The 12,097-nt window shown below is 33.5% G+C and overlaps 2 protein-coding genes across 2 annotated transcripts in view; both read left to right on the top strand.

Moving 5' to 3' along the window:
* LOC127709219 (putative uncharacterized protein DDB_G0282133) overlaps positions 1-12,097 on the top strand; it is a 47,589-nt gene that overhangs the window by 2,239 nt on the left and 33,253 nt on the right. The window lies entirely within an intron of this gene.
* LOC127709223 (uncharacterized) lies at positions 1,902-3,860 on the top strand. Its single transcript, XM_052214628.1, has 2 exons — positions 1,902-2,302; positions 2,874-3,860. The coding sequence occupies exons 1-2, from the start codon at positions 2,218-2,220 to the stop codon at positions 3,386-3,388; spliced, it is 600 nt and encodes a 199-aa protein (XP_052070588.1). The 5' UTR covers positions 1,902-2,217; the 3' UTR covers positions 3,389-3,860.

The following is a 12,097-nucleotide window of genomic DNA, read 5'->3' as shown; positions in this document are numbered from 1 at the left end:
TATAAGGGATACATGTCAGTCTGGCAGGTTTCATCTGACCTTGACCTCATTTTCACGGTTCATTGGTCAATGTTAAGTTTTTGTGTTTTGGTCTGTTTTTCTAATACTATAAGCCATTGGTCAACTATATTTGGTGTATGGAATGATTGTAAGGTGTACATGTCTGTATGGCAGGTGTCATTTGTCCTTGACCTATTTTCATGGTTCATTGGTCAATGTTAAGTTTTTGTGTTTTGGTCTGTTTTTCTAATACTATAAGCAATAGGTCAACTATATTTGGTGTATGGAATGATTGTAAGGTGTACATGTCTGACTGGCAGGTGTCATTTGTCCTTGACCTCATTTTCATGGTTCATTGGTCAATGTTAAGTTTTTGTGTTTTGGTCTGTTTTTCTAATACTATAAGCAATAGGTCAACTATATTTGGTGTATGGAATGATTGTAAGGTGTACATGTCTATCTGGCAGGTGTCATTTGTCCTTGACCTCATTTTCATGGTTCATTGGTCAATGTTAAGTTGCTCTTGTTTGGTCCTCTTCTCAGATACTATAAGTTATAGGTCAACTATATGTGGTGTATGGAATGATTGTAAGGTGTGCACGTCTGTCTGACAGGTTTCATCTGACCTTGAGCTTATTTTCATGGTTCATTGGTCAATGTTAAGTTTCTGTTGTTTGGTCTTCTTCTCAGATGCTATAAGTAATTGGTCAACTATATTTGGTGTATGGAATGTATTTTATTATTTAACTGCTGATTACTTACATTGAAATAGATTATTTTATAAAAATCTTTAAATAACATTAATAATGATAATAAATAATAAAAACTTTTAAGGGATCATTACTAAACCGTGATTAACAAAAACATTGGAAGGTGTGAAAATGTTACAATAAGGTCACTCATGCATGAATGTTTAACATAGAATACAGTTCACTCCAGTCCCTTCATAAAGATTAATTGGCTGAATATGTACAGATTGAAGAACTTTTGAAATTTTGTTTGCACAACAGAATCACATTTACTGATTTTTGATACATATGAAATAAGATAAGTATTGAGATAAGTAAAAAATATTTTAGCATAGCAACATAAATAGATAAATAGATAATATGAAAATATGACTTTTTACAATATTTTGATCAAAGATTGAAGATAATTTTAGTTTTTTTTTTTTTTTTTGGGGGGGGGTGGGGGGGTCTTTCAGGTTCATCTCAAGGAATTGACAAATATTTATCCAGTTTCTGCAATGCCTTAAAACTTTTCCTTGTGCACAGGTTTGTCTGTACTCAGAGGAAATAAAAAAAAAATGGCCATATTTGTCAATCCCTTCTGATGTACCTTAAATCTAGATGAACAATTATTTCATAATAAATTTCAAAGTTTGCTTTTAGTAGTCATTTGACCTAATGTTTCAAAAAAAAAAATTTGTATAATGCGATTTTATTTACTCAAATGTTGTTGCTATATTTGCCTGTGATTTATTAGCCAAAAGTGTATCCCATGTGATTTTATGAAGCTGTTTTTAAAGGCAGTGCTTTAATGCCTTTCTAGTTGCCGGGTTAATCCTTCCTTCCGCGATATCCAACTTATCTACGTGGGGGGTCATTAGACTCCAAGTAGATCCGGAAATGTTGAATTCTCTCCTCTTCTTATTGCGATATAAAATGTTTTTTGTTTCATTTCATTTACATTGGGAAATAGAGAAACGATCATTGTTTTTTGTTAGTTTTAAAAACTTTTGATATATTAGTATTTTGCATTATAAGCAGTCAACCGATTGACAAACTAGAATTATTTGAATTCCGTGTGGAAAGAGCTCGGGTTAATTTCGAGTGTTATCTGCAATCTAGATGTTTATAAATTATTTCAGTCGTTGATATAATGATTAAAAGTCGACTGAACATGAATTATATTATACAATTTAAAGCGCATTTCTGTTTATGCACGTGAACCCGTCTAACGTTATTTTCGCAGTTATATAAAGTAGCAAATTATCGTTCCTGAATAGGTGGCGCCGTGGTAGCGGATCCTGTTCCTCTTCTTCCGGTTTCTGCACTGTGCAACTATTTCAGTTATATTTTTAATTAACGATGCCAAATACTTGTTGTTGTGTACCTGGATGTCATTTAAGAGGAGGACATGCATTTCCAAATGACTTAAAAAGAAGGAAAAGTTGGATCAACGCCATGGCCCATACGCAGATTGGACGAGAACACGATGATATCGTGGAGTCCATCTCAATCAGCTGTTGTTTGCAAGGCACGTTTTACTGAAAAAGACTACGTGCAGGAAACTATTCATGGTAAATCTCTATTTTCTTTGTGAAATATATAGTTATATATGTAATCGCCATGCGAATAAACCAAAGTCTGTTTACAACCGCAATTATCGTTTTAGAATAAAAGGGGGTGGGTAATTCAAGACGTCATAATTTTTTGGATTACGATTCAATGTGATCTGTTTGAGATTTTTTGGTGATTGCTACAATTATAATGATTTCTTACAAGAGGTATATCATACTGAGAATTATTTTAGCAGTAATTATGCTAATGTAGTAATGACAGGAATGCATAAGCTATGCCTCATAGACTTTCTTGAAAAATATCAATGACAATGTTAACAGGAACAAAACAATGACATGCTCTCATCTATATTATAGTTATTTAGGTACAAACAATGTACGTTTGTTGCATAAGTCTCTCATTGTTTGTCCTTTGGATTTACATAACATACATTGAATCAGGCAAACATAGTGTTATCCAGATTGTAATGAATAAATCTAGTTAATATTTCGCCAGGTAGTACAAAGTATACATTGCTAATGGAAGTTCATTTAATTATAAAAAAAACTAATGTTTTATAACCTTTTTCAGGGCGCAAACCCACCATACAGAGACTTAAGTCTACTGCAATTCCCAGCCTATTTTCCTGGACCAGGCAAGAGACTGAATCGTCCGCAAAAAGAAAAATCAGGGCAGTTGCCTGTGAAAACAAAAGAACTAAACTTGATGAATATTGTAGTAGAAATCTAGAGGAAAGTTTTGATTGTAAAGTTGGTTTTCCTGAAGAAGTCATTCATACTGCAGAAAGGATTTATGACTGTCCACCACCAACTGCCGAGCTAATGTTGAGCTTCACAGATGGAATTACGCAAACACCATCAATGCCTATATTTTCAGCAGAGAATTTTGAAATGAAGACACGTGACACAGCCATGCATTTTTATACCGGTTTAGAGTTGTATACTAAATTTTTATTTGTTTTGACCACACTTGGTCCAGCAGCACATTGTTTGAGATACATATATTTTCAAATTGATAGGGTGTCAGTTGAAAATCAGTTTTTTTATGACTTTGATGAAATTGAGGCATCATACAACCAACTTTGAACTGTCTAGATTCTAGATTGAATCTAGTGTTAAGAATATTGTGTATACATGGATTGTTTTTATGTCTAAACAGTGGTGTGAAGCTAACACTTGGCCATCTAGTGGTTTAATCAGGTATTTTTCACCATCCAACTTCAAATTAAAGTTTCCTACGACTTGGATTATTATTGACAGCACAGATTATCCCGTGATAAAACCTAAAGCTCCTAGAGCTCAGGCAACCTTTTCATCAAATAAAAACAGAAACACTGAAAATTCTTGAATGTTCGACACCTGGTGGTTTAGTCAACTATGTCTCTATGTCACATAGAGCGAATTATTGGACTTGGCAAAACATACAAAATTCTAATAAATCCTATGAATGGAACTGAAACAAAACTTTCATCTGAAATAACATTTAGTTGTTTTATGTTGTGTAATTTTAGAACTTGTATTGTGCCAAAGGATGCATAAATAAAAGTGACGCAATGAATTTTGTTCTGATATATATATATTTACAATTACATGCACATGTAAATTGTAATGCATATAAAAATAAGGAGATGTGGTATGATATTCAGTGAGTTTATCAAACTAAAGTGCATAAGAAATGGGTTTAAGCAGTTACAGGTGTTACTGTCACCGTACAATTTTCAACAATGAGAAAAACTCGTACCGTGTAAAAAATTTCAGAGATCTTACAACTAAGTTTTGTTGTCTCACCTTGACTTTGGTGAATTTTTTATATCTGTTTATGTAAATATAAAAAAGAAGATGTGGTATGATTGCCAATGAGACAACTCTCCACACATGCACAAGAGACCAAATGACACAGAAATTAACAGCTATAGGTCACAGTACACCCTTCAACAATGAGCAAAGCCCATACCGCACAGTCAGCTATAAAAGGCCCAGAAATGACAATGTAAAACAATTCAAACAAGAAAACTAACGGCCTATTTTATGTAAAAAAATGAACAAATATAACAAATATGCAACACATAAACAAACGACAACCACTGAATTACACTTTTATAGGCTGCTGACTTGGGACAGGCACATACATGTACATACAGAATGTGGCGGGCTTAAACATGTTAGCGGGATCCCAACCCTCCCCCTAACCTGGGACAGTGGTGTAACAGTACAATATAAGAAAGAACTATAAAAATCAGTTGAAAGAGGCTAAACTCATCAGATGGATAAATACAAATACAAGTGGACGTGGTCAGGTAGTTGTACATCCAAACAACAAAAAGACACTAAGTACAAATCTGAGAGTACTCGCAGTTACTGACAGCTAGTTCAAAGCCACTAACAACTGATAAAAAAATCTTGCATCTAAGACTAAATTATCAATCCGTAAGCTCCCTTTAGAATTTTATAAATTTTAGATTTTACATTTCTGAGTTATGGGGTTTTATTCATTAAAAAAGGGGGGATTTTCCAGTTTTTGGACAACAACTCAAAAATGCTTTAAGCAGTTCACATGAAACTTTGGTGAATTATTTATAGCTATTGATGTAATCTCCCTATTGATTTTCATAAATTTCAAATATGACATTGAGAAGAAATTGAACTTTATTTGTTTATAGTCTGGCAACAGATTTATTAAGTATTGCACAACAGCAAGAAATCTTTAATTGAATATAAATTCAATTCATATAACCGATTTCAAGTTCATTGACTACATTTATTCAGAAACTATAATATGTCAAATATTTAATTACAATCCAAATTCAGACCTGTATCAAGCTTGAATATTGTGTCCATTTTTGCCCCAGCTGTTCAGGGTAGTACCTCTGCGGGTGTATCCAGCTGCGCTCAGCGAATCAGTTTATTTCTTAATTAAGAACTCCTTTTTATACGACCGCAAAAAAAATTTTGTGGTCGTATATTGGTATGACCTTGGCGTCGTCGTCGTCCGAAGACACATTAGTTTTCGCACTCTAACTTTAGTTTAAGTGAATGGATCTCAATGAAATTTTAAAATAAGGTTCAATGCCACAAAGGGAAAGTGGGGATTGATTTTGGGGGTTATGGTACCAACAGTTAAGGAATTAGGGGCCAAAAAGGGGCCAAAACAAGCATTTTTGTAACTTCCAGACATAACTTGTGTGTAAGTGTATGGATCTCTCTGACATTGTACCACAAGGTTCCATATCACAAAGGGAATGCTGGGATTGATTTTTGGGGGTAATTGCCTCCAAATTTTAGGAATTAGGGGCCAAAAAGGGGCAAAAAACAAGCATTTTTCTAGTTTCATGACAATAACTTGTGTGCAAGTCTATGGATCTCTCTGACATTGTATCACAAGGTTCCATACCACAAAGGGAATGCTGGGATTGAATTTGGGGGTAATTGCCTCCAAATTTTAGGAATTAGGGGCCAAAAAGGGAAAAAAAACAAGCATTTTTCTAGTTTCATGACAATAACTTGTGTGTAAGTCTATGGATCTCTCTGACATTGTATCACATGGTTCCATATCACAAAGGGAATGCTGGGATTGATTTTGGGGGTAATTCCCTCCAAATTTTAGGAATTAGGGGCCAAAAAGGGGCAAAAAACAAGCATTTATCTAGTTTCATGGCAATAACTTGTGTGTAAGTGTATGGATCTTTACGAAATTGTACTACAAGGTTCCATATCACAAAGGGAAAGCTGGGTTTGAGTTTGGGGGTAATTGCCCTAAACGGTTAGGAATTTGGGACCAAAAAGGGGCCAAAAAACAAGCATTTTTCTAGTTTCCAGACAATAACATGTGTTCAAGTGTATGGATCTTTATGAAATTGTACTGCAAGGTACCATACCACAAAGGGAAGGCTGGGATTGAGTTTTGGGGTGATGAATCATAAGGGGGTTCAAAAAATTTGGGGGGGATTCTTTTTCCTTTTTTTTCTTTAAAATTTTCCATTTTAAATTGGTTATTTCTGATTTATATATAAAAGCAAATAATAATGATATGGTTTGAATAGGTAAATTAAATTTTTTTAAGTATCTTAGACCAGTTTCATTCTGTGTCAGAAACCTATGCTGTGTCAAATATTTAATTACAATCAAAATTCAGTGCTGAATCAAGCTTGAATGTTGTGTTCATACTTGCCCCAACTGTTCAGGGTTCGACCTCTGCGGTCGTATCAAGCTGCGCCCCAGCGGAGCATTTTATTTCATTCATAAATTACTTTATGCTTGGAAATATAATTTTGCTTGGAGTTGAAAGGGTTGACATGTTGCAATGTACATTTACTCTACATAGTTCTATGGTACCAAATCAAAAGTTTATATAAAGAAAGAAGTCAAAGGTTTCCCATCATAGTTTAGTTACATACATTTTTTGTGTACCTGAGGTCGTTGAATATAGACACTGGGAAAGCCATTTGGTTAATGCGCCTGCTTATTATCTAGAACGCGGAAATACATCTAAAAATATGGGCTATGGTTAAAAGATAAACAGTAATCTCTAAATATAGATGTTTGACAAAGAATTAGATGTTTGACAGGGAATTAGATGTCAGTCTTTAACTTTAGCTGTTTGCTGTATTTTTAGACGTTTACCGTAATCCCTCTCATACTCTTAGATAATGATGTCCCTTTAAACTCGCGTGAACGATAACGTGTGTATTATTAACGTTAGCTATATATAGTATTGAAATGTTCCAGTTAAATTAATGCACATGATTTATCTAGTTTAACGGGAATTACCTGTTCGTCCGACAAAACTGATGTGTATTGAGTTGTCAATAATAGAACCAGTGATGCGTGAGCGACGGTTATAAAATCATTGTTGTAAGGAGATGAATATATTAAAACTAACCATCTTATTTCCCTTCGTTTTAAACGATGTTTTTTGAAATTATAGTTACCTGTAAATTAAGACAGAAACAGATAATATAGATCTATGAGTTAGATGGTTATAAATATTTTTTCTTGGAAGCTTTTATCAGTGTTGCAGGTTTCAAACTAAGTATATAAGAGGAAAGATCGACATTCATATACGAAACGTTTTTGAGCATGGCTTTCCTGATGAATTAAATATTGAATTTCATTGGTCAATAATAAAAATTCGTAAGGGTTCCGCGGAACCCAGTGTCTCGCCTACTTTTTCTGTTAATCACAGGCTCAACAAAAATGAGGAAGTAAATCAATAAAAATATTCCTCTTGATACTATCTTTTGATTTTAAGAAGCTTCTGTCCAAGTTTGGTAAAAATCCAGGATAGTTTATGAATCTAATAAATGTTTAAAAACTTTAACTGCAGACTGAATGTAATGTTAACTGGAAGAAAACAAAATTTCCTTCTAGATACTAGCATTTGATCATAAACAAGCTTCTGTCCAAGTTTGGTACAAATCATAATAGTATATATATATATAAGAAAGTTATTAAAATTTTAAAAACTTTAACCACAGAGTAAATGTGTTGTTTCCTGGCAGAAAATCTAAGTCCATTTAAAAGTAAAATAAGGAAAAAATAGATTTATTTTTTTACAAAATTTACTTCTGGATACTTATGATCATAAACAAGCTTCTGTCCAAGTTTGGTATAAACCCAGGATAGTTTAAGAAAGTTATTAAAATTTTAAAAACTTTAACCACAGAGTGAATGTAACATTTCCCGGCAGAAAAACTAAGTCCATTTATAAGTAAAATACAGAAAAAAATCGAATTTTATTTTTACAAAATATACTTCTGGATACTATCTTATGATCATAAACTAGCTTCTGTTAAAGTTTGGTAGAAATCCATGATAGTTTAAGAAAGTTATTAAAATTTCAAAAACTTTAACCACAGAGTGAATATTTGTGGACGCCGCCGCCGACGACGACGACGACGACGCCGACAGAATGTAGGATCGCTATGTCTCGCTTTTTCGACTAAAGTCGAAGGCTCGACAAAAATCTATTTAAATACGACCAATGGATAAGATAAATACACGTGGTAACATTGTAATACACAACTACAAATATTTATGAATGGAAGTGATTACATATCGATGCCAATAATTGGTCACGGAAACAAAGAAGCATATTGAATAATTTTGAAGGGCTTGACTTAAAGAATTTGGCAGGTTTCTACACTGCAATACTGCAAAATCGCGTATTCCTCGATTCCGTGATGGACATTCATTAAAATTCAGGAAAATCCTTGATGGAAAAAATGAATTGGTCACAACTTGTCACCTAGATTATGTCCCTATTGATCCGCGAAGTCCGCGCTGACAATCTTATATTTGGAAATTACGATTTAAAAATCAATTCCGTTACTGAAGTTTGCTATCTGTTTGTGAGTGCAAATAAGATAATTACACAAAAAAAATAAACACGCGTCTTTATTTATACCAAATTTATATTGTGTCAATTAAATTACTTGTGTAGTTTCAACATGTTTTAATTTTAATTTTGTCTTCTAATAAAGAGTGAATTGTTTTTAATTACTTAAAACATGATACCTTTATTGTACCCCGATTTATGTGTTACATAGATTACAATACCTGTCAATCATTACCCGGAGAAGTTGGAGATAAAAGGGTTATAAACGAATGACTGCATGTCGTAAATATCGATCAACGCACACCTATTATTCTATTCAAAAGTCGAAGGGTAAACAGGGTTAACAGAAGTGTGTGTGTGTAAAAGTTGAACACTTTCAAAGCTTCGGCGGTTAAATCTTTAATTATTATTATTTCATTGATTGTTGCAAAATGGTTTTAGATTTTAAAAGAATATTATTGAGCAAAATTGGAAATGTATGTGTGACTCTTGGGTCGTGTATACATGTACATATTTCCCTGAGAGGACATATGGAGAACCTGTAAATAGTGTATATACGTTTATTGATACAAGAAATTCTTGGTGTTCCTAAATGGAAGGATAATACTAACAGAAGAAGAAGAAAGACCAAGCAATTCAAATTGCAAGCATCACTGATTTGTATTTTTAAAAATGAGCTTTAATGCATTAATTTCAGAAAGATAGGACTGTCTGATTATTGTCTTCGTGCGATTTTATCAAAAGTTAAAATTAAAAAGTAGGATTTCGTTCTGAAGCAAATTTCCTTGGCTAGAGGTATAGGGGGAGGGTTGAGATCTCAAAAAACATGTTTAACCCCGCTGCATTTTCCCGCCTTTCCCAATTCAGGAGCCTCTGTTGTATGATTTTTAATTTCAATTTCTTGTGTAGTATTTCGGAGTTAAGAATGACGTCCACAACAATAAACTAGTATACATTTTTGTGAAGGGGCCAGCTGAAGCACGCCGCCAGGTGCGGAAGTTTCTCGCTGCATCGAAGACCCATTGGTGGCCTTCGGCTGTTGTCTGCTCTTTGGTCGGGTTGATGTCTCTTTGACACATTTCCCATTTCCATTCTCAATTTTACTAACTGACATTTCTACTCATTTTGGACTGATTGGAAGTTTGTTGTTACAAGTCCAGTGGCAAATATTTTGTATATATATTTCTTTCTTATAACTAATGTTGTAGGTTAAAGGTTTTTATTTATTTATTGCAAAGGGTTAACTTTCCGCCTTCAAAATCCTGGGACTGTTAGGAAACAAAGAAAATTAAAAAATACTTACGAAAACTCTCCCGAAATGTCAAAATGTGGAAATGGGTCAGCGATTCATTTTTGATTTTTTTTTTTCATTCTTGAAATAAGAATGTTTTGACTTTAGAAGGAGCAGATGTTCCAGACGTGGAAATAACTTATGCTATTCAGAAGGCCCAAAAGAACAGGAGAGTATTCCATCTTTTTTTTTATTTGTAAATAATGTTTTCAACTTAATTATTTTAAAATTCAACGTGAATTGGTACGAGAACTGTTAACAGAAAACAAAAATAAAGGTATACATTAATGTCTGATATTTTGTTTCAAGTTAATCTTTATTTCTTTCGTATATTTTTAAATCGGTGGTTTGTTGTAGCAATAAAATGACATCGTCTTTGTAGTAGTATTAATGCCTTCACATTTGTGACACTGTTTAGAATTATTTTCACGAATTACATCAATTAATAATTACGAACAGTTGCAATTTATATATTGATTATTTTACTTAAATGCGTTTTAATTCGTTTTGTTTTACTGTAATTTTGACATCTTGCTATTCAGCATTTATTAAGTTTGGCTAGTTTCCTTTTCTGTAAATACTAATATCTACATGTAATATCATCCAAAGGTAATGGAAATCTAGAATTTTGTAAAAATCCTAGATGCCGAACTGCCTAACACAGCAAGGAAGGGTAAAAGATATTACGGACGGGGAAAACACGGGCGGAGGAAATTTTTAAAATACATTGGGACATTTTAGCGCATACATTAGAGCCCATTTTAGCGCAGGATTAGTCCGTTCACCTGTATTTTCGATATACCTGGTTGAATAATACACCACTTAACCAGAGACATATGATTCAATTGTATTATATGTCTCTGCTATAACAGAATAAAGGATGGACAACGGATGGAAATTTTCTATACCCAAGTCAACTAGTGTTAGTAACAGAAATTACGTACTAGATTTTTCATTACGTGTATGAGGGTCTGAATGGGGTTTACAGAATAAAGAATGGAAAAAGTGCAGAATAGAAGGGCGAAAAAAAGTAGACTTCACAAAAATAGACCACAAAGAATAGAGAATAATGGGCAAAATATATTATAATAGAGATAAATGACTTTAAAAACAAAACCTAAAAATACCGGATTAAGATCTCTCCCCCCCCCCCCCCCCCCCCCTTTCCAATCCAGACCCTCGTTTCAAGATTCAAAGTTTTATTCAGAGTCGATATTCAGTAAACTACATAAACGTATAAACTCGTATAATGGTCAAAGAAATTAAATTTGCATAAACGAATAATTCATTGCAATTACGTTACGTTCACAACTTCATTTTTTTAAATTATAGAAAATATAGAAAGGTTATATTTTTTATTTGTTTGAATTCAGTATTAAAATATTTTAAAAACGCTCAATAAGTAGGTGGTTGAAAATAATCGGATCTTTAATTATCTCTCACTGATTATCTAAGTTAACCATTTGAGCATACACCAATACCTTGAAATTTCTTTGCACAAGGACACCTGTGGGACAGCGATGACATGTTTATTAGAGTACATCCGAGGTATTACCTGTGCAGGCTTTTTTCTAGAAAGGTTCACATATAATGTCCCTGAGGCTAGTCTACATATAACGAGAGAGCATACTGTTATATAACGAAAACAGCTGGGAAAACAAAGAAGCGGATTTACTGGGAGCAACGTGACCCCAGTCGGGATCACCAACAATGTTTCTAACATAATTGTATTGACACGGAAACTGCTTTTTTAGCAGGTCTGCAAGAGTTACGCAAGTTTGCGATATTTATCGTGTCGCACTCGCAAAAGCGAGTGTGCAACGTAATGTCGATACTCGAAAATGCGAGTTTACTCACTTAAAGTGAATTATTCTCCTGTAACGATAATAAACAAAACTATCAATGCGTATTTCCAGCAATTCTACCAAGCAAAATTATTATCTCTACCGTGAAATTATCGAGAAACAACAGATGTCAACAAAACCAGAAGAAAATGTTACTGGTAACTGGTGAGAAACGGCCTTTTCTTCTAAATTTTAAACTTTTTTTCAGCATAAAAAATATTCGATCAGAAAGCTTGTACAATGTAAACCAGACAGTGGCCTATTTTCACCTGATTTTGAAGAAATTTGGTAAAGAAATGCCATAGCATTGTCTTTTGATAATAAAC

The sequence above is a fragment of the Mytilus californianus genome, unplaced genomic scaffold (assembly GCF_021869535.1).
Source record: "Mytilus californianus isolate M0D057914Y unplaced genomic scaffold, xbMytCali1.0.p SCAF_7, whole genome shotgun sequence".
NCBI classification, from domain to species: domain Eukaryota; kingdom Metazoa; phylum Mollusca; class Bivalvia; order Mytilida; family Mytilidae; genus Mytilus; species Mytilus californianus.
The sequence above is the reverse complement of the archived record's forward strand: the minus strand, read 5'-3'. Positions and strand labels throughout refer to the sequence as shown.

Coding starts and splice junctions, on each gene's coding strand:
- LOC127709223 (XM_052214628.1), top strand. CDS start 2,218: ATGATATCGTGGAGTCCATCTCAATCAGCTGTTGTTTGCAAGGCACGT. Junction 2,303..2,873: donor CGTGCAGGAAACTATTCATG/GTAAATCTCTAT, acceptor AACCTTTTTCAG/GGCGCAAACCCACCATACAG.